The sequence below is a fragment of the Lepus europaeus genome, chromosome 6 (assembly GCF_033115175.1).
Source record: "Lepus europaeus isolate LE1 chromosome 6, mLepTim1.pri, whole genome shotgun sequence".
NCBI lineage: Eukaryota > Metazoa > Chordata > Mammalia > Lagomorpha > Leporidae > Lepus > Lepus europaeus.
In genome coordinates, this window is record NC_084832.1 from 101397492 (window position 1) to 101424588 (window position 27097).

At 41.5% G+C, this 27097-nt stretch overlaps 2 protein-coding genes across 29 annotated transcripts in view; both read left to right on the forward strand.

The window, feature by feature from the left end:
- The window catches only part of PARP11 (poly(ADP-ribose) polymerase family member 11), a 48631-nt gene extending 32045 nt beyond the window's left edge, over positions 1-16586 (forward strand). For 21 of the 25 annotated variants that reach the window (XM_062194786.1, XM_062194797.1, XM_062194782.1 and 18 more), the window contains 4 exons: positions 2265-2337; positions 2418-2548; positions 11225-11376; positions 12744-16495. In XM_062194786.1, coding sequence (XP_062050770.1) covers positions 2265-2337; positions 2418-2548; positions 11225-11376; positions 12744-13060 — 673 coding nt within the window. In that variant the 3' untranslated portion in view covers positions 13061-16495. The other 4 variants (XR_009866228.1, XR_009866227.1, XM_062194790.1 and 1 more) reach the window with 4 other exon arrangements.
- The window catches only part of CRACR2A (calcium release activated channel regulator 2A), a 202812-nt gene continuing 192271 nt past the window's right edge, over positions 16557-27097 (forward strand). For all 4 annotated transcript variants that reach the window (XR_009866226.1, XM_062194772.1, XM_062194773.1 and 1 more), the window contains exon 1: positions 16557-16640. The gene's annotated coding sequence lies outside the window, so the exon portion shown is untranslated. The remainder of the gene's footprint in view (positions 16641-27097) is intronic.

A 27097-nucleotide genomic window follows, 5' to 3' on the forward strand; every position in this document is an offset into this window, starting at 1 on the left:
TTAAAGATGTTATTCTGCAGGTGAACTAATGGAGACCTGTAAAATGACAAATGGGCAAGCTTTTTTTTTCAACATTCTTTACACAGTAACAAGTAGTTGAATACAAGCTAAATCTCATCCGTAGTGGTCTGGCTAAATTATGGTATATCTGTACAATGGAATTCTATGTGCTTATAAAATAGGATGCATTCTTTCATTCAGCTTTTATTTATTGAGTGTTTACCAGGCTCTGTTGTAGGCTTTGGAAATGAGGATACTTTCTATGGACCTGTTACAGTGCTTCCCCAAATCTGGTTAGAGGAATTGCCAAAGAACCCCCAAAATTGGGTCCACTTGCCTGGCACTTAGCAAGCCAATTATTGACACAAGGGTGGTGGAAGAAAGTAGGAGGGTCTTTTTGCAGTTCTCAGAGCAAGGAGTTGAGCAGCTATGGCTTAATTCCCTGACTCCTTGAGGGAGTAAGAGCGGTGGATCTTACAGATTCAAATGGAGGTTGAGCAACACATGTTCAGTTAGAGTGTGGGCCTCTGGTTGATCCCTGGTTCTTGGGACCTTCCTTGGATTGGTCAGCAATAAATGGCTTGTGTGTTCTTCTGAAAATGCTGTGATGCAGAGTGGGCTTTGGCCCTTCTTGGGTAGATTGGTTATTGCTTTATTTGATTAGGGCTTACAGTTCCTGTACAACTCAAAATAGGGTCTAGCAGTAGTATTGTATTAGTTACTGAACAGACAATTACATTCTGAGTTTTGTAGTCTGGAGTCCTTGAAGGGCTGACCTGACCCTTGTACACTCAATTTAATGAGCTAATTTATTTTAAAGATTTATTTATTTTACTTGAAAGTCACAGTTACACATACAGAGAGAGAGAGAGGGAGAGAGATAGGTCTTCCATCCACTGGTTCACTCCCCAGATGGCCACAATGGCCAGAGCTGCACCAGTCCAAAGCCAAGAGCTTCTTCTGGGTCTCCCATGCGGGTGCAGGGGCCCAAGTATTTGGGCCGTCTTCTGCTTTCTCAGGCCATAGCAGAGAGCTGGATTGGAAGTGGAGCAGCTGGGTCTGGAACAAGCTCCCATGTGGGATGCTGGCACCACAGGTGGTGGTTTTGCCCGCTACACCACAGCACTGGCCACTGAGCTAATCTTTAGTAAGGAGTTGATTTGAAATCACCACAGAGGAGTTGCAACCTAAGGGAGAGAGACTGGGGCCTGATAAAATCTGCATCAGAGACCTTAGGGACGGGGCTCCTTTTTATACTATAGGGAATGTTCTCATAGAATACACTAAGCAAAATACAACCAGGCGCAGAATATGTGTACGTGATGATACCATTTGTGTGGGCAGAAAACTTCACCTAAGGAAGTTCTGAAAGATGACCCAAGAGACTAAAAGCAGTGAGTACTGTAGTCTAGGTAAGAAGTAAGAGTTGGACAGGCCAAGCATTGGAACAGAAGGGAGAGTCGGCACATCTCTTTGTTCACATTCATTTTAGTCATATGTTGATTTCTTCAGAAACTAAGATGAGTTTAAAAAAAGTAAACTAAAGCTAAGTTTCAAATTTCTTCATTTCTTCCAGGAAGCCTGAGATGTCAGGGGCAGGGAAGTCCTGTGTCAGGATCAGCCTTTCACTATTCTGTCTCCCAATGTCGTTGTCATCTTCTGTGGCCACATCCAGTGGCTTGAACATGTTTCATGGTTTTTCAAAGATTCGCTGACTGCATTAAGTGAATTAATTATAGACAACGTATATAGTAGAATAGTAGACAATAAACAGAAAAAGGTTTAATTTTGAATTAGATCTTGGAGGATATCAAATGTATGGCTGAGGAGTCTTGATTTTATTAAATATGCAATATAAATAAGTAAAAATATAAGTGAGTAAGTATAAATAAGACTTTTGGCTTCTCTCTTTTAATAGGAAGTTTGGTTGTCTTCTTAGTGATTTTCTTTGCCTAAAATCTTCCTTACATTTTAAAGAAATTTTAGAAATTTCAAAAAATCAAGATAGAACTAAACAGCTGTTTTTGAAAATTTGTTGATGTGTAGGATTGGATATTTTTCATTAAAGTTAGCAGTCCAGCTTCTAAAAAGTAGTATCCAGTAGAAATTCAATAAATATTTTAAAATAAAGAAACCAAGGGCTACAGTTAATTGCATTTGTCATAATACCCTGAACATGAGCAGTCAGCTTAGGAGGAAGGGCTGACTCACTGATAATAATTGTAGTTGGCTTCTAATATTTGTTTTATCTTTGCTGTTTGAAGTTACATCTGTGAAAATGAAGCCATCCCTATGCCCACACACTGGGAGAACGTGAATACTGAAGTCCCGTATCAGGTAAGCGCTGCACTGACCATCTGTACTGTGGAGGAAACTGGAAAAGGCTGTAGTAAAGCTGTGCAAAATTCCTTTTCCAGCTTATTTCTCTGCACAACCAAACACATGAATATAATGAAGTTGCTAACCTCTTTGGGAAAACAATGGATCGCAACCGAATTAAAAGAATTCAGAGAATTCAGAATCTAGACTTGTGGGAGTTCTTCTGCAGGTGAGGCGACTTCTCGTCTGAATCTTCTCCTTGCCTCTGAGCCGCTGTGGTCTTAGCAGTGGTTCAGCGTGGATGTTGAAAGGTGTTTGTTTTCAGTGCTGTAGGCGGCTGTGTTTCTCTCCGCACCTGGTCTCAGCACTGTGCTACAGCGTTCTCAGGGAATGGGAGAGAGTTGCTTTGTGAGGAAAAGCCAGGCTTTGCTTGCAGAGTTGCGAGGCGAGCAGCTCTCTCCTTCCAGTTAGGTTGAATAAGGCATCTCTGGAAGCATTGTGTTTTGCTTGACTTTTTTTGTTTGTTTTGTATTTTTAACAATTTCACTGTTTTGCTTGTAGCCATTTGCTTATTTTGTTTTAAAGAACACTTAAAATGTACCTTCAGATTTCCTTCCTAGCCCAAAGGTTATGGTGTAGATTTAAAACTCAGTTCGTTACCATATTTAGGTTGGAAATGACCCAGTGGATTACTCTCTGTACTCTCTGGATTACTCTAAAAGCAAGCCCATCCGAGATAACAGAGATGCTGTCCAAATTAGCCTGTTGTAGCCAATATACTTTATATTACTTAAAATAAATGACCTTATATACTTTACATTACTTAAAATAAATGGCTCTTTGACATATTTGAAAGTAATACGTGTGGGTGGGGTTTGATTTTAATATTTTTAATATAAAATGACTTTTTAAAGTTTTCATTCAGAAAAATTTCAAGCAGACATTAAAGCGAAGAGTCTAATCTAATGAACCCACATACCCATCATTCTGATTCAACGTTTATCACTGTCCACCATATGCAATCCATCTCTGTGGTGGTTATTGCTGTTGCTGAGGTATTTTCAAACAAATCCCAAACTAGGACTTCTCCACTTTCACACCCTTGAGAATCGGGCTGGCCTTTGTTTGATAACGGTGTGTGGAGTCCTTGACTGGTTTATACGTCCTGAGTGCATTCTCTGATTTATTCTCATTATAGTGTGTGCTAAAACAAGGGGCTTTCAACTTGTGTTCTTTACAGTCTTGAGTCTTTGGATTAAGCCACCTTTTATTTTTGACAGCTGAGTTTGACTGAGTCCAGACAGTTTTATTCAGGTCTTGTTTAAGAAATGAGTCCCTTACATGAAGATAGATACCTCTGCCTCCACTGATCTTATTCTCAGTGAACAAAGTATGTTCTTCTAAAATGATCTGATGCACCCATAATTCATTTAAACTGTTCTTTATTTTCACTTCATTGGAAAGGCAGAGAGAGAGAGAAGGAGAGAGTCTTTTTATCCACTGGTGCACTCTCGAAATGCCTGCAACAGCTGGGGCTGGACCGGGCCAAAGCCAAGAACCTAACCAAGAACCTAACCTCCATCCGGGTATCCCATGTGAATGGCAGGGGCCCAAGGTCTAGAGCTATCATGCTGCTTCCCAGAGTGCACAGTAGCAGGAGCTGAATTGTCAGAGTATGCAGGAATGTGTAGTAGAATATCTGGAGTGGTCGTGTGATTTTCTTCAGAATCCTTGGTTGGAATGAATTGATCTGGAATTGAAATTGATCAGAGCATTAGCAGGGCCCAGACCATGCAGGGCTGTGTAAACTGAATTTAAGGGGTTTGGGCTTTTTCCTGGGATTGTAGAAAGCCATTGTAGGACTTTAAGCAAGAGAGAGATGGATCTGATTTACATTTTAGAAAAACCATTCATCTGGTTATATTGTGGAGAAGAGATTTAAGGTAGCAATTCTCTCCTGGGATGATTTTGCCCAAAAAGGGGACATTTGATAATAACTGATGACATTTTGCTTATCACCTGGTAGGGTGAGAGGTGCTCTTGGCATCTACGGGATAGAGGCCAGGATTGCTGAACATCTTTCAGTGCACAAGACAATTTCTACAACAAAAAATTATCTGGCCCAAAATATGAGTTGTGCTAAGGTCTGACTTAAAGGGACCACAGCTTAAAATAAGAGGCCAGGTTTTGTTTATTTTTTAAGGTTTATTTATTTATTTGAAAGTCAGAGTTACACAGAGAGAGAAGAGGCAGAGAGAGAGAGAGAGAGAGAGAGAGAGGTCTTCCATCTGATGGTTCATTGCCCAGTTGGCCGCAATGGCTGGAGCTGAGCTGTTATGAAGCCAGGAACCAGGAGCTTCTCCTGGGTCTCCCATGCGGGTGCAGGACCTCAAGGACCTGAGCCATCCTCCACTGCTTTCCCAGGCCACGGCAGAGAGCTGGACCAGAAGTGGAGCAGCCAGGTCTCAAACCAGCGCCCATATGCCGGCATCTCAGGCCAGGGAGTCAACTAACTGCGCCACAGCACTGGCCCCAAGAGGCCAGTGTTGGACATCAGTTCGGTAATTAAACTGAGACACACTGAATGACCTGAACCGAAGTGGTAGCTGCTGCAGTAGAGCAAAGAGGATAGCTTTGAGATATTAGAGATGTCGAATGACATGGCCTGGTGCTTGATTTAATGTGTATGGGGTGGATAAGGGAGAGGGAATCCTAACTCCCAAGCTTCTGGCTTGTTTGTTGTAACTGACTAGAGGAATATGTGTAGGAGCAGGTCCTGGTCTAGAGATAATGGGAGGAGGAGGAGCTGTTAAATAGCAGTTAATTCACAAGTTCATGGAAAAATAGAATTAAAAGATAATTTTATTTTGATGCAAAAATTTTTAAATTTGTGTATAACTTTTTATAACATGCATTCTCCATGAACTTTTATTTTTATTTATTTGAAAGAGTTACAGAGAGAGGTAGAGACAGAGAGAGAGGTCTTCTATCCGCTGGTTCACTCCCCAGATGGCCGCAACGGCCGGAGCTGCACTGATCCAAAGCCAGGAACCAGTTTATTCCGGGTCTCCCATGCGGGTGCAGGAGCCCAAAGACTTGGGCCATCTTCTACTGCTTTCCCAGGGTGTAGCAGAGAGCCGAATCGGAAGAGGAGCAGCCAGGACTAGAACTGGCGCCTATGTGGGATGCCGGTGCTTCAGGCCAGGGCGTTAACCCGCTACGCCACAGGGCCAGCCCCTCCATGAACTTTTTGAAGATCCTTTGTTATCCTTTGTTATACAGGTTAGGAGCTTGTGAGGGTGGTAAAGATTAGAAAGGAAGGCTTTAGGATTGTTAGAAAATACAGGATTATAGAAATTATAGGAAAAATAAGAAAAAAAGGAAATTATAGGATTGAATAAGATGAATCCGCCTGCTTACAGTGCATGTAGATAATGAAGAGGGCCAAGGACCAAACTCTGGAAGGGATGAGCCGAAGAAAAACCCAAGGAGAAACAGAAGTGACAGCCACAGAAAGTGAACGAAAACCAGTATGAAGGAAAATTTCATGGAAAATGGAAGTTAAAAATAAATTTATTTATTTTTAATTTAAAAAAATTATTTGTTGGGGCTGGTGCTGTGGCATAGAAGGTTAAGCCTCTGCCTGCAGTGCCATTATCCCGTATGGGCATCGGTTCGAGTCCTGGCTTTTCCTCTTCCAATCCAGTTCCCTGCTGGAGCTTATTTGAAAGGCAGAGTTACAGAGAGGCATCCGCTGGTTCACTCTCCAAATGGCCGTAGCTGCTGGAGCTGGGCCGATCCAAAGCCAGGAGCCAGGAGCCTCTTCTGGTTTCCCATGCAGCTGCAGGGACCCAAGGACTTGGGCCATCTTTCACTGTTTTCCCAGGCATATTAGGAGGGAGCTGAATCAGAAGTGGAACAGCCAGGACTCAAACCCACATCCATATGTGATGCCAGCACTGCAGGTGGCGGCTTTACCGCTATGCCACAGCCCCAGCACCCCCACAACATTTTGAAATCCATGCATATAAGGGATTTTCAGAAAGTTCATGGACAATGGGTATTATGAAAAAAAAACTATGCATGTATTTCAAAATGTTTTTGCACCAAAATAAAATTATTTTTAATTCCACTTTCCATGAACTTTCTGAAGTTCCCTCCTAAAATGTTGAGTTACAGAGTTAAGGGAAGAAAGTTGTTTACACAAATAGATGTCATCCATCTGGTCACATACTGAAGATACGTCAAGTAAAAAAAAAATTGTGTGTGTGTATAGTACTTGTGAATTCGCAGCAGAGATTTATTTTTTAAGATTTTAATTATTTATTTATTTGAAAAGCAGAGTTACAGAGAGGCAGAGGCAGTGAGAGAGAGAGAGAGAGAGAGAGAGAGGTCTTCCATCCGCTGGTTCACTCTCCAGTTGGCGGCAATAGCTGGAGCTGTGCTGATCTGAAGCCAGGAGCCAGGAGCTTCTTCCAGGTATCCCATGTGGGTGCCAGGGCCCAACGATTTGGCCATATTCCACTGCTTTCCCAGGCCACAGCAGAGCACTGGATCAGAAGTGGAGCAGCCAGGACTCAAACTGGCGCCCATATGGGATGCTGGTGCTACAGGCAGCAGCTTCACCTGCTATGTCACAGCGCCAGTCCTGCAGCAAAGATTTTTGTTAACCTTGCTGCAAGCAGTGTTGGTAGTGGCTTTGTGTACAGCAAACGTTGAAAACTATTTCTTAGAAGCTTCACAATGAGGAGGATAAGACTTGTGAGAAGATAAGCAATGTGTGGGCTGGGGTGTGTTTCTGTTTGTTGTGTTACGGTTTTTTAAATTTAATCGTGGAGATAATATTGTGATTGGAAAGAGCCTATTAAAGAGGAGAGCTTGAAAGTTAGAAGAAAGAGGGCAAGGTAGCTGATGGGTTAAGACCTCTGAAACGGTGTGATGGGATGGAATTCAGGGACGTGTGTCAGAAGGGAGGTAGACAGGTGTCCAGTTAAGCTCATAGGTAACTAGAGGATGGGAATGCAGAGAGGAGTTGGGTTGGGGAGCTCCTTCCTACTCCCGTGAGTTTCCTTGATGAAATAAAGAGAAGTTACTTAGCAGAATGAAGTGGCAAGGGGATGAGAGGAAGGAAGAGTGGAAAGGGGAGCTTTGAAGTGGCCACTGTGGGAAGTAGAGTTTCCTGGGGAGCCATAGGATTCCCATCACACTGAGGGCTTAGCTGAAGCTGGCGTAAGTGCATTTGTAGTGGAAACCATGGGCATGCTGTGTGACTTAGTGCAGCAGTACACATGTAGGAGCGGATAGGGGATGGTTTTATTGATCCAGTGCTTGGAAGGACAAGGCAGCAAGGAAGTAAGAGCAGTGAAAGCCGCCGTCTCAGTAAGGATGTGGACTTAGATCAGAGAGTCTGCACCCCAGCTGTGTTTCAGAATCATCTGTGATGCCGTTTAACAAGTTGCAGTGTCTGCCACCCATTCCAGAGCTCTTGAGTCAGAACCCTGCGTCCTGACTTTTTAGCTTTACAGAGTTCTGCAGGTAGTTCCTGTGTTCAGCTAGGATGGAGGCCTCTGCTTTAAACTTAGGCAGACTTCAAGCCGGAGTGTGGAGCTGTGAGCTGTGGCATGACAGTTGAGCCTTTTGGTTCTCTAGTCCTTATGTGGGGGTGGTGACTTTGAGACCCCTGAAAAGCAGCTGCCACTTGTCATCAATTTGAGTGTGGGTTTGGGCAGATCAGCAAGATTGGGAAGAACTTAGTGTGGTTGTTCCTACAGCTTTCCTTGCAGTTTTAACTGAATTTCCACAGGCCCTGAAGTTCAAGTTGATCCTTTCTAGAACATCTGAGTTAGAGTCTGAGTGCCTTCACTTCTTGGGTGCCTTTATAGTGGGCACCGGAATAAACTGTGTTGCAGAGATGCGCAGCTCTAAGCACCCCACCTTGCTCTGCCTTCAGCTGTGTGTGCTCTTGTGTGCTTTGTCCAGTCCAGTAACCAGGCTGCTTTTCAGTGCCTGCGGTGCCCACCCTCCAGGCTGTTAACTAACCCACAGTTCACTGATGGGATCTGACAGACTTGTTAAACCAGTATTCTGTTTAATCTGTGCTTGCAAAGTAGTAACAACATCCTGAGTTTCAGAGTAAATTCTAATCATTACAGACCATGAAGCTTGACATTAGAAGGATGTATATTAAATAAATGTTTATCTGTAAAAAACCAGAATGGGGGGTAGGTATTTGGCACAGTAGTAAAGATGCCACTTAGGATCCTGCATCCCACATCTGAGTGCCTCGGTTCAAGTGTCACCTCTACTCCGCATTCCAGGTTTCTGCTAAGTGCACTCTGGGAGGTAGCATGTGATAGCTCAAGTAGTTGGATCCCTAGTACCCACTTGGGAGACCAGATTGAGTTCCTGGATCCTAGCTTTGGTTCTTCACCAGCCATGGCTAGTGTGGACATTTGAGGAGTGAAATAGCAGATGGGAGTCTGTCTCTCCCTTTTTCTCTCTCTGCCTTTGAGTAATATAAATATTTATATTTAAACTTGAAGAAAAACCAGCATGGATTCACAAATGACAAACTAACTCATGGGATCACTGTACTGATATAGGGGTACATGCTGTAGTCTAACTTGGTTTGAATCCAGCAGTTGAAAGTTTGTCCTGATAGAGATGAGGTGGAAAACTGTGTGCCCATGTTAGTACAGAGAGAAGTTCACAGGCTGAGGTGAGAAGGCTTTCACAGAGGGTGACTTTGGTGGCCTGTGTGCCTTCTTCTTGAGTTCTTCAGTGTTTTTTATCAGGAATGTGGAGTGAAAATGTAGAAGCTTTCCCTATCACACTGAGGAAAGATTCCTTACCAGAAAGTGTAGTTTTTTTGTTGTGTGAGTGAATCAGGCATCCAGACCTTGGAAGGTCGAAACAAGTGTTATCAAATATTTGGGTTAAAACAAGTATCTTTAATTTTTTAAAGGAATTTTTTTCTTAGTTATTAAAGGGACACGTGTATTGTTTTAAAAAAATGAGATAGTACGTTAAGTTCTGTAAAAGGAAGTTGGTGTAATTTGTTAGTGAATATGTGTTCTTCTTTTGAAGTAGGTATTTGCTTCACGCACATCCTTTCTGATGTCTTGCTCAGTGATCTGAAAAGACTATGCAGTAGTTGAAAGCGTACACATAGAAAGACTGCATGGTGCATTTCCCTCATTGAAGGCCAGAGCATTCACTAACTGTGTGTTGTTTATACCGTCCGTCCACCTGAGATGGATAGTTACTGTGTTGTTTCATTTTTACTTTTTAAATTACTAGCATAAAATTCGACTGAAATCAGTAAACTTTGGGTTTATAAATCAGTTGTGCAAGTACAGCAAACTCCGAGATCTGATGGACAACACATCCATATAAGCAGCTTGATGCCATGGCTACAAAACAAATAGAGGTGCTGGTAGAGGTGGTGCTGTCTGATGATATCAGGGCTCTGTTTCTGTTTCCTACCAGCATTCATAAACTAGAAAAGTGTCCAGCAGATTCTTGTGAACCAAAGACTGTCCAGCTAGGAGAAAGGCCTGGAAGCTATGCAGTATCAAGGGTTGTTCAGGGAATGCTGTCCATTTAATCTCTAGAAGAAAGTCTAGGTGGGTGTCCATAGTTTTTTTTGGCTATCCGTAGAGTTGTTTTATGTAGGAGTGACTAGAATTGTTCTGTGTTCAGGAGAGAATAAGTGAGACCCCCATGGAAGGGCAGATTTGGTTCTGTGTTGGGAGAGATGTGCATCCTTACAGCTGCAGCCGATCACGAGTACATCGTGCCGCCTTGCAAGGCAGCGAGGGAGTCTTTGACACTCTTGAAGCAGATATTGGATAGCTGTCAGGGTGATGAGGAGAGTGTTTAGTCTTAAATCATCTTTTCACTGAAATATTTAAAACATGAAAATGTAGCACATAGTTTAAACACACTCACATACCTACTTGTCAGATTTAATGTCTTAATATTCTTCACATTCACATCCTGTTTTTAGAAATGCAAAACATTGCAGTTACAGGTGCATTGTTTACCCCGACCCATCCTGCTCTCCTTCTTTCTTCTGAGATTGGTGTGGCACCTTCTTGTCCATATTTTATACATATAGGTATATATGTATATATATGCTTTTTTGCCATCTAGGTATATATACCTATATACTAGTATTTGAGATATATATCTTTTTTTGTAGCATAGTTTTTCCATCCAGTATTATTTTTCAAGAATTACTGTTTTAATGCACATGGATAATTCATTACTTTTTACATTTGTAATATAAATGTGGAAGATAAAAATATAAAGATCTAGAAACACTTTTAGGTTGTTTTCAGTTTTTCCTGTTACTGTCAGTCCTACCATTGAATGTCATCCTTTTATGCCTTAGAAGGGGTTTGTCCACTGGGAAGAGGCTTAAACTGAATGACTTACTGTCCCTTTCAGCCATATTGTTCCAGATAGTTCAACCAGCATTTCCCACTGTCTGGGGAAGAGTAGAATAAGATGTGGCCCTTGCCCAAGGAATTCATTGTCTAAAGTCTCTGTGAACTTTGTATCATTTCACAGTTTGTAGTCTCATTTGCAGGCGTTTATAGTTTAACTGGTTTAGTCAATCCATCACCTTTGCTGTGGAAGGGACAACTATAGTTTTGAGTGTAATTTCCAACCTTAAGTCTCAATGTTGACTGAAATTTTTTGATGAGATGATGTATGCTCTTTTGTCCAAGAGCATTTGAAATTATTTCTTTTTCTGGAGTTGCGTTGCCTTCTTTTGGTTTATAGTAAAGCAATGTTTTCTGTTTCACCATTTCTCTTGAACTTTGCTCCTTAGAAATTATGTGCCATTTATAGTATATTTCTTTGTGTGCTTTCTTGTCTATTTGTATTGTTGTTTTAGGAAAAAGGCTCAGCTCAAGAAAAGGAGAGGTGTGCCTCAGATTAATGAACAAATGCTATTTCATGGTACCAGCAGTGAATTTGTGGAAGCAATTTGCATTCATAACTTTGATTGGAGAATAAATGGTATACATGGTGCTCTCTTTGGAAAAGGTAATGATAAGAATTCCAGGTCCAGTTTGAGTCTTAGGAATTTCCCATTTTTGCAGATAATTGCTTGTTTTTTGCTTTCAGGGATTGGGTGGGCATTAGGTTAGAAGTTCCTGTGCTAGTTTCTGAGCCCTCAGAGTTCCCGAGTCTTTCATACATGTATAGATGCAAGGAAGACTCTTAGACCTCTGCCAGATTACAGAGCTTCCCCAGCCCCAGGCATCCAGATGGGGTAGCATGTCCATATTGGAGACTGTTGCATTGTATTTAATTCCCATGTATAAGCCCTGCTCTACTTTACAGCAAATGTATAGGGAAGGACAAAACAATTAATTATGTTGTGCACTGGTTATAGATACTAGTGTTTCTGTGTTTTTTTGGAAAATAAGTAATAGTATTAAAAGCTGTAAGGAATAGTGAGGGACAACCTCACTTTATTTCTAATGTACAGGTTCAAGTACTTCAATTTATGCACACTACCCATGGTGAGGCAGAAAGAGATGGCTGTTTTTTTTTCTGGCCCTTACTCTGTTCCCTTTCCTCCAGCCAGAGGAGGAAGTTAACTACTGAAATGGCCATCCCATTTATTTACAATAAGAGGGTCAGAAAAGTGTTAGCCAAGTCCCATCAATATTCATTTCCAAAGATTTTTAGAGCAGGTGTTTCCTTAGTACTGTCGATTGCTCATGTCCCCCGTTGCACAAGAATCTGCTGCTGCTTTATTGAGCTTTCACATTTAGGCATTCTTTTGGAATGTTCCCATGCGACGAGCATTGCACTCCCTTAGAAATCTTGTCCTGGGCATGGGGTTCAGTTACTTAGAGTAATATCCGTGAATCATAGAGATCGAGTTTCCTGCGGTTGGAAATCATCTCTGAGGTGACTCAACACAAGCAGTGTTGCCAGTTGTGCTCTCCAGGGCCTTGCTGGGTGTTGGGCAGGAGTAGCAGATAAGAAGAGCAGTAAAGGAAATAGAAATAGGAGGGGGGTCCTAGCAGTAAAAATTCAGGCCCTGCCACTCTCTAAGTCACACAGCAGTTTTTATCTGTTTTGTTTACTTGGCTTCTTTGTAAGATTTCTTTTGAAAACAGAATCTGGTTGTTACCTTTTGGTGGGGGCCGTGGGGGTGGTGGCGGTGGTGAGGACTGGCCCATACCAGCAGATCTACCCTGTGGCAGTCTGCAGTGCAGCTGTTCGCACAGATGGATTTCTCCTCTTCTTTGAGAGATCTGCAGTTGAGGAGATTCCACACCTATTTTTATTATGATTCCATGTTGACTAGTCTCCTGACAATTAGAATGTTTTTGTTTGTGTTTAATATATTCTTGGGAATAATCTTGGCTTTTTTTTTCTGGTCCTTTTTGTTTAAGGAACCTATTTTGCTAGAGATGCCGCTTACTCCAGTCGCTTCTGCAAAGATGACATAAAGCATGGAAACACATTCCAAATTCATGGTGTCAGCTTGCAACAGCGGCATCTGTTTAGAACGTATAAGTCTATGTTTCTTGCTCGAGTGCTAATTGGAGATTACATAAACGGAGACTCCAAATACATGCGACCTCCTTCCAAAGATGGGAGCTATGTGAATTTATATGACAGCTGTGTGGATGATACCTGGAACCCAAAGATCTTTGTGGTTTTTGATGCCAACCAAATCTATCCTGAGTACTTGATAGACTTTCATTGATTTCATTTCCAAATCTCAATGGTCAAGGAAGTTTTATTCTTTTTTGCAGGAAGATTTGCTCCTCTGTCATCTAGCCACTAAATGTTAATTATCTGATACTTTTGAAACAGATATGAAAAAAAAGTGGCCTCCATATAAAAAGACTTACTGAAGGTTGGTTTTTGCTGTTTTGTTTTTGTCCATTATTCATAGTCTTATCTGTTAAAAATTGATATCATTGTCATTTTAACACCTAGGAGTAAATGATCCTATTTACAATGAAATCAGCTGAGTCTCACTTAACATGGTCATTTAGAGTTATTAAAGTTTACATGAATGTCGTCAGGGTAAGTGATTTTAGTTCACGTAGACACAGCACATACACTCATGTTCAGAGCATAAAAATACAGACATTAGTGTGTCCCTTTAGAGGAATTGATCCTTTGTAGACTGAACTCTGGTGTCATTGTCTGCCAGTCAACATGTTGCTTTGTTGGTCTTCTGAAGGTGTGGTTTAACCGGAAACACTCATAGTGGGTGGAGAGAAATCAGAACAACATTACTGGCAGTGCTGCCAAACAAGCTGGGTGCCCCGTTGCCTTAGAATAGCAGGTTGATCCTCGTACTTGCTCATGGCCTCCTCTTCTCTCTTCCTTCTGAGTTGACAGTTGCTGTAGACTGTAACTAACCTATTGTTCCTCCACCTGGGCTCTTGAATTCTGCAAGACTGGCTGTGAAAGCTGTTTATTCCATCTTCAAAATGAAATTTTTATTCAAAACACTTATTTTCCCTTTGTTTTGGAGTCCCTACAGTGACCACTTCTAAGGTGTTTTTATTTGCTCCCCCAGAGCACACAGTTATTCAACAATGATTTTTAAAATTCACATTACTAAGTTGTATCTCCCTCTTTTTTTTATTTTAGATTATTTATTTATCTGAAAATCAGAATTACAGAGAGAGAGAGAGAGAGAGAGAGAGAGAAAACTCTTCCATCCACTAGGTCACTCCCCAAATGGCTGCAACAGCCAGGGCTGGGCCAGGCCAAAGCCAGGAACCAGGAGCTTCATCCAGGTCTCCCACATGGGTGCAAGGAACCATCTTCCACTGCTTTCCCACGCACATTAGCAGGGAGCTGGATCAGAAGTGGAGCAGCCAGGACTTGAACTGGCACCCATATGGGGTGCCTGCACTGCAGATGATGGCTTAACCCAGTGTTCCACAGCGCCAGCCCCATCCCTATTTTAAATCATTGCAGGAAGCATAGAATCTTTGGAACAAATTTTCTTTTTTTGAGTGGCAATTGACTACTAAATCTAGAAAAGTTGGATACAATGCATAATCTTATTTATGGAAATTTATTTATTTATTCCATCTGTTTTGTTATTCTCTTATAAAGAAGAGTAAATCATATTGGAACAGCTTCCTGCATCTAATGGTCTTCTAGCAGGGGCTAGAGAGCTGCTCAGTAGGAATGTTATACAGTTAATGCAAGTATCCTATGGAGAATTGCTGTATAATTGTTAAAAAGTCTTTTGAACATTGATTTTCCATAATTCTACATGAAAAAGAGAGCACTGGTATCAAGCCTGTACCTGAAAGCCTTTTTTTTAATTAAAAATTTTTTAATGTTTATTTTATTTATTTAAAAGAGAGGTGGGGTGGGGAGGAGGTCTTCCATCTGTTGGTTCGCTGCCCAAATGGCTGCAATGGCCAAGGCTGGGCCTCTCTGAAGCTAGGAGCCAGGAGCTTCTTAGAAGTCTCCCCTTTGGGTGCAGGGGCCCAAGCACTTGGGCCATCATCTGCTGCTTCCCCAAACCATAGCAGGAAGCTGGATCAGAAGTGGAGCCCTAGGACTTGAACCTGTGCTCATATGGGATGCCAGTGTCACAGGCGGTGGCCTAACTTGTTATGTCACAATGCCGGCCCCTAGAAAACCTTTCTGTTACTCTTTCTGGTACTAGATTTTCTCTTTGTTACACTCATCCCATTTTGACTGAGTTAGGAACTTAACTCCTAAAAAACAATTCTTTATATATCCATGCCTGTATTTTTTGTTCAATCATTTGAATTGGGAAGGCATCATGGGATTAGGAATGGTAATTCTTTAGGTGTTATATACCCCAAAACTTGTTTTACAATGCAGAATACCTGTAATTGTGCAGAGGAAGGTAAATAGTACATAAGATACTGCTTGTAGGGTACTTTGAGACAAAGTGGCAAGGGATTTCTTGGCTCAGATGTGCAGACTAGCTGCCAGTTTAGATAAGTACTGTGAATATTTAGAAAGAGCATATTTTAAAAACATGCAGCGATCAGCATGAAAATATTTGGAGGCAGTGTCAGTAGGCTACCTTGTGAGAGGTAGGACAATGGCTCTAGGCTCATTCGCAAGCAATAATGTTGGGGAATTAGAAATTCAGATTTTAAAAATCTTTTTGTTCTATTTCTTATTTACATATAAAAAAGTTCCCTCTTCAACATGGCTTTTTTTCTTTCTTTCAGTTTAACATGTGTACCTCTCTCAGCACATGGATAAGTAACTTTTGTAACATTGAGAATTGTTTTCTTTTAGATGTGGCACAGATCTTATCTCAAAGTGACTAGCAGCCCAGAGTTAAGTATTTGCAAGGCAGTGGAAACTTACTCACATACTTGGTTTATATAGAGTAGAGTGCCCTGCAGTAGCCATTGTGAGAAAGTGGTGTACTGTTGCTCTTGTCTGAGCTCGTACTGTGGGTTAGTTACCCCTTTATGGGAAAGAATTGATTTTGGTACCTGTTTTAAAATACAATAATGTTGAGTTAACCTAATGTTACATTGTATTTCTTTGCTTTGATCAGTAGATTGAGTTGAGAATCATGTGATGGTATATAAGAAGACTGGACACACAGCCGTTTGCGTTCTTTCCCTCTGGCCATCACGTAGTGTGGGTGGGAGAGTGAAGGGAAGCCATTCCAGATTAATGATAAGTAGTTTTAAAAACTCTGCGTTGAATAATTGCCAGCTGGTAATGACTTTTATTTTTTACTTTGGTGATATTAGCCTCAGGGTAAAAAAAAATGGGTTTATAAAAAGTTTCATAAATCTTTTAAGTTACAAACAAGAAGGTTTTGTATTTGCATAAAATTTCATTTATAGAGTGTTGTTAGTAATGATAATAAAGAATTTAGAGCCGTTTTTGATACGTGAATATGTTTGTTTGACCTGTGGTGATTAAAGCTTTGCGTAGCCAGTCTGGGTTGTCTGTATGCCCCATGTTTCTGTGGTTTTTGTGTCCCATCTCCACCTTGCATTTTCAGTACTAAACTGTCAGCTCAAACTCAGTGGACCCTGAAAAAATTTGTTGCCTGTGACTCTCCTATCCCCATTTAGAAATGGGGGAGGTCTCTTGTTCTCAGTCTGAATCATCATGAGCCAACCTGTGGGGAAGATCATTTATTCTGTGCTATTGAAAATTCCAGAACAGATCAAGGCCTGGCACCTGCAGCATCTTTGTTCTTGGTGTGCCCCCCTGGCTCAGCGGAGTAGTTCTGGAGGGTATGTCTGCATTCGCCCGAGGAGCGTGCTTCCTGCAGTCCATCCAACCTCCAGCCATTCCGGGTATGTCCACAGTCGTTCCTGTTGAAGCAAGCTAAACATTCCGTTTAATCTTTGAAGTTCAGTTGGCCAACAAGTAAGGTCTCAAAAATGTCCTAATTTTAGATCTGAAAGAATTGAAGGACGGAATGGTCAAGGCTCACCGTGGAAACAAGTTTTCCATTAGCTGAAATCATGCCCCCAGTGTGTTGGAATGTGGGACTCATTAAGACTCATTGTGATAAAATTGCAGCTAAGTTTTGATGATGTAGCAGAATAACATGTTTGCAAATTTTGTTCCTAGGCCATTCAGGTACTTGAGGTCCGGGTTGCAAAGAAACAGTTATTGTGGCCTAGCTGGACTGGAGTCCCTAGATTTACCTCTGTCCTTGGAGAAGGGTGTTTTATTTATTTTTATTAAGTCTTTCTTTTGCTTAAAACAGAGATAATCAATACCTAGATGAAATCATGCATTCTGTGCTTATAAAGGAGAAAAATAAAAGGTAATGAAAAAATAGAAAAGAAAGAAAAAATAACAGCTTTGTCAAAAGGTATTTTATTAGCAACTGTAACAAAGTAATTTTACTTGTTTTTAATTCCTTTGTGCTGTATGCAGGAAGAGTTTTGGTGAAATAAGATAGCCATCTCACTTCCCTGTGGATAATTTTATGGCAGTGCTTGGGGCAACACAGGTGGAGCAAAGGAATGTTTTGAAGAAATATGAACTACCCAGTTATAATGGGGCTGCTCGATTAGTGTGAGTGGGATACACTGCGAGAGAGAAGCCCTAAATAAGAAAGATTTCAAAGTTCATCTTTTAACCTTCACTTTTTGGCCAAGTTGTTTTACGTCTCATGTTTTCATTAACTCTAGGATGGAAGCTGGCTCTCCCTCCTTCCTCCTGTCCATTGCTACACTGAGCTGTGCTTAATCCATCCCAGGTAAAAAGATGCTTGAGGTGTGCCTGCCACCCAGACAGTGAATTCCTTGCTATACGAGATCCAAACTGCCCCACATGAGATTATGTAATCCATTTTTTCAGATTTAATTGCTTGACTTTTCATTCTTTAACTCTGCAGATTAGAGGCTTGGCTTTCATTTGAACTCTTCTCTGTGTGGCTGCGTATCTCAAGAATTTAGTCCTGGTTGTACTCCTTTTTAAGTGGTTTCTCACAAGATGAGAACATAAGTTTTATGCCAGAAAAAATTGGTGGTGTCTGCGGCTGCTTAGCTTTGCTGTGCCCTCTGTGAGAGATTAGGACTGATTCTGACCAGGGCTGGAGCCACTGGTAAACCCGGTTAGGAGAGTCACACCCCGTGGTTTGAATGAGATCATTTTTTGCAACATTAAGTATAAATTCAGACTACAGTTTTTTTTTTTTTTTTTTTTTTTTTTTTTTAATACGAGTGCCTGAAGGGCTCCTTACACTTTCATGTTTCCTAGATAACACATGGCAGCTGCAGGCATTACAAGCCCGTGTTTGACTAACGCTCCCAAAGGATCAGTGAGCAAGCCCATTTCCTCTCCTGTGTTCCTTTAAGAAGAAGATGTGGCATCAACTAGGGAGCCAACTGTTGTGATTTTATTTCTGGCTACTAGACTAGGTGTGACCTTGGCTAACTCACCAGATGGGGACGGTTCGCTTTTCAGAGGTGAAGTTCATGAAAGACCAATCAGGCTGTTGTAAAAGAAAAAAGACTGGATGAAGCACACCTGGAGTTCTCTAGGCAGCATCCGACCCGACTGGGGATGGTTCTTGAGTTTGGGTCAGGAAAGTACATGAACAGGGATCCAACTGAGAGAAAAGAAGCAAGGACTTCAGTAGAAAGGAAAAAGAATTGACTTGGCTTTCCTTGAAACTCTGCCACTGGTCAGTGCCCCCACTCCCCTTCCAGTTCAGCTGTGCCAGGCAGTAAACGAGTCCAGCTCTCAGAGAACTTCCAGTCCAGCAGGACAGATCAAACCGTACCAGGAGTGATGTGCGCTTTATAACAGGGGACGTGCAGGGCTCTGTGAGAGCCTGTGACAGAGGGGTCTCACCTATCCTGGGGAACTGGAGGAGGCGTCTCTGAGGAATGATGTTGGGATAGGATACGGAGCTGGTGTGAAGTGGAAGGATGGTTCTGTGGCCCCCTGGCCACGTCTGTCTGTGCCATACAAGGCCTTGGGGAGATGAGAAAAATAAGGTATGGGTAGAGGCAGGCTGGAACATTCTTTAAATCATTAAAACTCAATGGCAAAATTAAAGTCATTCAAACTGTGCTCCCAACCCTTGCACCTTGCCCTAGGGGTCAATTGTAAAGAAACTGGAACCAACACTAAGTGGGTACATGGAGAGAGGAAAAGGGATTCTATAGGTTTTTATACAGCTTGTAAAAGAATGAAGATGCTGTTAAGGTAGAGGGATTCTTTCCTGTCTCCCTGCCTTCACTCATGCTTTCCTGCCACCCCTAGGACACACACACACATTCCTCCCTCCTCTCTTGAAAACTCTTCATTTGAAGCATGGGCTCTGGAGTCACATGTACAGGTTGATTTCTCACTGTGCCACTTCCCAGTTGTCTGACCTCGGGGAGGTTACTTAAACTCTCTGTGTTTCTGTCTCCTCATCTGTAACACTGGATGATATGCCAACCCCAGAGGGTTGTGGGACTTTGGTGAAGTAATATCTGTAAATCGTTTAAGCCTCAGTGTCACCAGGTATTATACAAAGGTACTTCAAAAAGTTTGTGGAAAATGGACTTAAACATAAGTTTATCAAAGAACATTTGGAATCCATGCAGACTTGTGAAACCCTCACAGAACCTCATAATACACTTGAGTTATTTTTCCCTTGGTATTTATTAGTCTGTACCATTCAGCCAAAGACTGGTAGTTTAGCCCTGGACGTGAAGCCAGTCAGATGTATCACGTGTTGTATCACCATGGGGGACTACATGGTATCCCAGTGAAAGGGTATCAGAGCAACCATAGGATCTGAGGTTTGGTTCAGAGATTTAGAGGGCTCTAAGGAGTTGGGATTGCACTTGATTGGCTGCTGTTGGAAAATGGTCAATTCTGTGATGTGGCATGTCTGTAAAGTTGATCTAGAGGAGAGAAGACTAGCTGAGGATAAGCTATCTCTGGTAAAGGAGACACAACCAGTGATTTTGGCTGAAAGAAGGGATGTTTGGTGTCCTGGGGGTGACAGAATGACCTTGTTTTTGTCTGTGGTTAGACATAATTATTAAGTGCTCTTGTTTGGTCTCATTTTGTTGTGGTCTCAGAGTAGCCTTGTCTGAGGTTGGTCTTCTGTGAGAGAGTTTAAGGTCAACAGAATAACATGGCTCAGCCAGGAGGACCAGGCCGGTGTTCAGATGTCAGGAGTTGCTCTTATTCTTTCTTGTCTAATTTTTTGGGGGGCTAGTTTTCTTCCTTCATGTAAATTGTAAGTGAATATATACATTCATTATCTACCACATACTAGCCACTTTGGGTAACATAGGCCACAACCTATGAGGAACTCAGTCTAGGATAAAAAGAAATGTAATGACTGTTTCACTCAACCATTTTGGTAGCTTAAATGCCTTCTTTACTTTTCCCACAAAGCAGTCCGGCCTTTGTGTATCTCCTCCCAATGGCCAGAAACTGCCTACAGTAGACAATGTTCAGCATTACAAAATTGGCTCATACTTTGATAGATAGTCTCTCCCTGCCTGTGCAACCATGTGGGCCTCTGCATACCAGTAAAGGCACACAGAACAAGTTCCCTGTGTGTTCTGTTAGCCCTCCTTGGTAGGCAACCCATGTATGGTGCAAGCAGACTCTGGGTTCTCTGTCTCAGCACTGTACTGGCCTTTCTTAGATTCTTAATTCAGTACACAATATTAGTTCCATTTTCTGTGTGGATTTGCCATTTAGGTCTATTTTGTCCTCCTAAAGGACAAAGACTACCTTACTGGGGTATCCTGGTAAGATCCGTGTGGAGGCTGTTGTGTGTGAGAGTAACAAACACTAGATGGCAGCATCTTACTTCAGAATTAGCACAATAAAATCTGGGCGCTGAGTTGCTCTGTAAATTTTAGAGAAGAGGTTAAAAGGATCCTGCAGAAGGGATCCCTTGTCATCAGGTAGAACAGTCCTTGTTCAAATCCACCTATATAGGGATTTAACCTAATTATAATAATTGCTAGTAAAAGTGAGCACCTTTTTATTTTTTTAGAGTATGGTATATTTATTTTAACAACCTTAATAGTTAATTCATGCATTGCTTAGCAAGGGGGTATGTTCTGAGAAATGCATCATTGGGCAATTTCATTGTTTTGTATACATCAGAGAATATACTTAACACAAACCTAGATAGCATAGGTCAGACTGGCAGCATGCAACACACTGTTTCACTGTAAACATTTTTTAGTAGAACCAATACTCTCTAACAATGATAGTATTGCAGATACATAAATCAGTAACACGGTTGTTTATTATCGAGTGTTATGAACTATACATACTACATGTACTATACTTTTATATCAGTAGTGCAGTAGATGTATCGTCATCAGTATCACACAAACAAGAGTACCTGTCACACTAGGATATTGTGATGGCTGTGGTGTCACCAGGTGAGGGCAATTTTCCAGCTCCAGCATATATGCAGTCTGCTGTTGACTGCACATGATTGTGTATGAGCCATATTCTGCAGCTCTTATTTTTTATTTCTTTGACATAGCAGGGACTGACAGCTATTTCAGTGTCTCCACCAGTATTAATGTTTAAAGGATTCACCCTGGGGGGGGGGGGGTGGGCTGTTTGACCTATGTTTGAAATGGGTTCAATTCCTGGCTCTGGATCTGGACTTGAGCTTCCTGCTAATGCAGACTCCAGGAGGCAGGAGTGATGGTTCAAGTAGTTCCTGCCACCCACATGGAGATGAACTTGGTTTCCAGGTCCTAGCTTCAGCAGCCCTCTCCAGTGACCACTGAAGGCATCTGGGGAGTGAACCAGTGGATAGGAGTGCTCTATTTGCTTCTCTCCCTGTCTGCCTCTCAAAAAAAAAAAAAAAAGGTGGGGGTTGTAAAAATCTTTAAATTAATTAAGTATTTAAATTAATTAATTAATTAAGTATTCTCATAATGTTTCTTTCTTCCTCACTGGACTTTTTTCCCCCCAGAAACCTTTTACTTAAGGAATATAAATTTCATGCTTTTCATAAATATGACTTTAGGAATATAGTGATTCTTCCCATTGTATCCATCCTCCTACCCATATTTCCATCCTTCTTTCTCCTCCCTCTCTTATTCCCATTCTTATTTTTTACTAAGATGTATTTTTTTATTAACTTTATACACATATGATTAACTCTGTAAAGAGTAAAGAGTTCAACAAATTGTATGGAAAAAAAAAAAAAAAAAAAACTGTTCCTCAACAGTCCAAGACGGGGGCTGGTCAAAGTCACTGCATCTTTTTTTTTCCTCCTAAAGAAACCTTTTATTTAAGGAATACCAACTTTATGCATTTCATAAGTACAACTTTAGGAATATAGTGATTCTTCCCACCATACTCACCTTCCTATCACCTCTCCCACCCCTCCTCCTCCTCCCTCTCCCAGTCCCATTCCTCAGTAAGATCCATTTTCAATTAACTTTATATACAGAAGACCAACTCTATACTAAGTAGAGTTCAAAAATTTTCACAGTTAAACAAACAAAACAAAAAAACTGTTCTCAACAGTTGAAGACAAGGGCTGTTCAAAGTCACTGCATCTTGAAGTTAATTTGACTTCTCTCTCCTTTTTTTAATAAACTCAATTAACTAACGAAGCATCCAAGAATGATACATCTTTTGGGAACCCTTAGATATAGCTATAATACAACTCTTTGAGGACAGAAGACTTGCATGGGAAGTTAGTACACAGTTACTCTTGTTGTTAATTTAACAGTTAACACTCTTACGTATGGTATCAGTGATCACCTAAGGCTCTTGACATGAGCTACCTAGGCTATAGAAGCCTTTTGAATCCATAAACTTTGTCAGTATTTAGAGAAGGCTATAAGCAAAGTAAGAGTTTTCTCCTCCCTTCAGAGAAAAGTACCTCCTTCTTTGATGAACACTTCTTTCAACTGGGGTCTTACCCACTGAGATCCTTCATGTAGGACATTTTTTGCTTCAGTGTCTTGGCTTTCCATGCCTGAAATGCTCTCGTGAGCTTTTCAGCCAGATTAGAATGCCTTAAGGGCTGATTCTGAGGTCAGAATGCTATTTAAAGCAGTTGTCATTCTATGAGGCTGCTGTGTGGACTGCTTTCCATGTTGGAGCAATCACTACTTTTTAATTCTATTATTATTACCAAACAGTTAATCCTATTTGTATGATCACTTTAACATTTAAGATGGTATTCTTACCACCCAGCTTAAGGTGATTAGGGGTCCCATGGTGAATTTTTAAACTGTACCCTTAGAAATAAGTTCATAGGAATGTATGCAGAACTATACAGCTTTATAGTTACAAACTTCATATACTTCATAATTACAACTTTAGGAACATGGTGATTCTTCCCACCGTGCCCACCCTCCTTCCCATACTCCCAACCCTTCTTCCTCCTCCCCCTCTTATTCCCACTCTTACTTTTTACCAAGATCTATTTTCAGCTGACTTTATATACCACCCTCATGGTCTTAACCAGACAGACCTAAAGTTAACCCCTCAAATACAATGTGTAGTCTAAAACTTGTTATTTTCTGCTGTTTAAAAAATGTATGTCAAAAAATGGGCCATAAACATAGGTTAAAATTGGCACCTCTGACATAACAACATCACACATTTTTGAAACACTTCTCTCAAAATCTGAGGACATCAGTTGAACTTGGTGTGGTACAGATTTTTTAACATGTGATTTTTATTCTGTTCCTACAAAATCGAGGTGAGATCAGATAATAATTTGCCACTGTAGAGGACAGGAAAAATTGAGTGCTGGAGGCCATGTTGCAACATCAGAGCCGGCATAGACCCTGTGTACTCTAGTTCCAAGGCATAGACCCTGTGTACTATGGTTCCAAGGCATAGACCCTGCGTACTCTAGTTCCAAGGCATAGACCCTGCGTACTCTAGTTCCAAGTCTGGTGATCTTTCAGTGTAACCTTGTTGCATTGTGGTAATATATCAAAGATCTTAATGCTGACATTATTCATAAAAAAATACGTATCATAAGATTTGTATTTTTAAAAGATCCGTGTCATAGAATCTTATGTTTGAAAAACAGTATATTCTAATGAAAACCATAGGTTTTTAAGTTAGACTGTCCTAGGAATGGACCCAGATTTTCTGTGTCCTAGCTGTGTAGACTTGGAGGATTTAATCAGGACTGTGGCTTCCTTGCCTTTTAATGCTGTTGTGAGAATGACCCGAAGCAGAGTCTGTTTCACGTACGCTAGTTGCCCAATACTTGGATACAAAAAATACTGCTAGCTGGGCCTCTGAGGGGCCACAGTCAAAGGCCTGCGTGATCAAGGAGAAGTCATTCTGCACTGCTGTGGTATAAGATCTCACCATTAACCTTGACCTCTGAAGAAACATAAGGAGTTTGGGATGCAAGAGAGAAAAACCAAGCCAGAGAAAGACCAGACAACCTACAGGAGAATAGATCTGTAGAGTCCTTACTGTCCATTTCTGGCTTCCATATCTGTAATTTACCAATCCCAGACAATCATTAATGGGATGGGGGCAGGGCTGGGTTGTGGGTAAGATCAGTGGGGTTCTGGATTTCTCTTGTACCCTTGCACTGCCGGCATCAGTAGGAGCAATATCTAGATTGCCGTGGACTTCAGTTGAGTACCCTCCCACCCCCATCATTGTTCTATAAAATCATTCTGGGTCACACTGAGTTATTCCTCTGTTCTGGTGGAACCTAGCCCCATGCATTGAACACCCACATTTGTATCCTTTGGTTTTGCAATAATTATGCTAACCTGGAATGTAGCCTTGGCTCTTCTACCAGCTCGGCAAGTCGGGTCTTCTCTTTTCCACATCTGTAAGATGGGGGGATAGTCTGAAGATCCTTCTAGCTCTGATGTCCTGGGATGCACAGCTCCTGCTCCCCTTCTGCTGTCTCAGTGCTTCATAATGGAAGTACGGTACCAGTTCTGCAAAGCCGCTGATGCTCGTAGTCCTTCAAGCTTAGGATCAGGCTTGGGCCACAAAATGGAAGGTAGTAAAAAACTAACCAATAAACAAACAATGAAGGATAAAGTGGCCGAGATGGAGGTGTTTTTAGTGCAACTGGAGTTGTTTTAGGAAAGTTGGCCCTGCCTCTTGCCAGATAACCTTGGGGAGCCCAGTCTACTAACCAGGGGAAAGACAATGGGGCTGACACTGTGGCGCCACCTGTGACAACCCACGTTCCATGCTGGAGTGCTGGTTCGAATCCTGGCTTCTCTGCTTCCAATCCAGCTCCTTGCTCTTGTGCCTGGGAAGGCAGCAGAAGATAGCCAAGTGCTTGGGCCCTTGCTACCCATGTGGGAGTCCTGTGTGGAGTTCCTGGTTCCTGACTACAGCCCTGCATAGTCTTGGCTGTTGTAGCCATTTGGGAAGTGAACCAGCAGATAGAAGATCTCTCTCTTCACTCTGCCTTTCAAATGAATTGATCTTAAAAAAAAAAAAAAAGAAAGAAAGAAAGTACTCCTACTGAGAGGCATAGTATACCCTTGTGCCCATATAGATTGGATGATGTTCACAGGAAGAAATCATATCCTCACAGGTGCACTTAGATCTTGAGGGATTCTCCCATCTGTATGTGCGATGCAGCATAAATTGTAATTGGCACAACTCAGTAGTAAATCACTGTCTATAGCAAAGTGTACACTGGGCTGGCAGGATGCAGTGAGATGAGCTTTATTCCTTTCTCCCATGTAAGAAGGCAAAGGGACAGGATGGAATGGCAATAAACTCCAATGTAGAAACAAAGCTGTATCACTCGCAAATAAAGGTTCTTTTTTATTAACAACAATTGACTTGCTGCAAACCTCACGACTATTTTTGGGATCTTTGCCCTTGAAATCTAATCTTGGAAGAAAACTAAAAACATTTATTGGCATAGGCTAATGAATCGTCTAACGTGTAGCCAGCTTTACTGGTACCTTGTTCATTTACCTTCCGGTGGGGTAGTATATGCTTTCAAACCCTAGGAAGGTGAAATCTACCTACATTTTGGACTAAAATGACAGGGAAAATGCTTCAGAAGCATGACAGTGCTGGGTGGTGAATGTTACAATAGCATTTAATTAATCTGAAGTGTTACGTGAACATAATGGAACCAAATTAACACATTCATTATCCTTTAATCCACTCTGGTTTCTGAAAGGAAAGAAGGAAGCCTTCACACTTTTAGTATATGGTTTAGTTATCAAAGCAGATCTTAAAAATTAGAAAAATTTCATTGTTACTTTGATCATTAAACATTTATTGACCATCACTGTGTGCCAGTAACCACATACCAGGCCCCATGCTGGGACCAACTTCAAAGACGAATGAAGGGGTCCTTGCCCTAGTGAAGAGACCGTGTATCATTCCATGTGATGCGTGCTGGGCATAGATGTGGATTCAGTGTCAGGAAACAAAAAAGGGCAAGGTATCAGTTATCCCAGAGAGGGTAATCCTGTGACCTAAGGGTGAGGTGGCTGTCTACCTGTGTCTTGAAGGAAATTGCCAGGTAATAAGAAGAAAAGGAAATCTGACACATGCAACCATGAGTCCTGACTAATGAGCACAGGAAGATAATTAACCCTGATTCTGATGCATTACATTTGAAAAGACTTCACTAAATGATAATGGAGCCCAAGAGAAAAGTTGGGGCTAGAGAGAGATTTAAAAGCCATCTTTTGAAAAAAGGGTGTTAAAGCTATACAAGTAGTTGAATTCACCTAATGTAAACGTAGAGATCGATCAGAGGCCAAGGGTGGAATCTTAAACAATGCCGAGGCCCAGGTGTGGTAAGGAGGAGAGACCAGCTTTCCACACAGACTGTTTCTGACTTCAGCCAGGCTGTCCAGTGTCATGGTCCTTAGCAGGAAGAAGACATTAGAAGGCCATTCGAGTGTCCCTAGCTTTTGGGGGTTTTGCTGTTAACGGCTCTTGGCTGCATCTAAAATCTGCCTCAAATAGCTGTCAGGCATTGGATTGAGTCTCTCCCCGCTCGTCTCTCTTCCTATATTTGAAATCTAGGATCTCATCACTTTAGGCCTTCTTTTCAAGGTTAAATGGCTTCTTGCAGCTATCCCTCCTCTGATAATGATCACATTGTATCGAACATTCATAAATATTTGTCCATGTTGCTTGTGAGGGCTGACATCTGGAACAGATACAGTACTTCAGATATAATTGACTAGCACAGGGTACTGTGGGACCAACGCCTCCCTGATCTGAACACCATATTGATTGTGCAGTTGGGAAATATTGCACTTGTAAACAACAAAAAAAATGCTAGTTTTTTTTTTTTTTATTCTCCTACAAA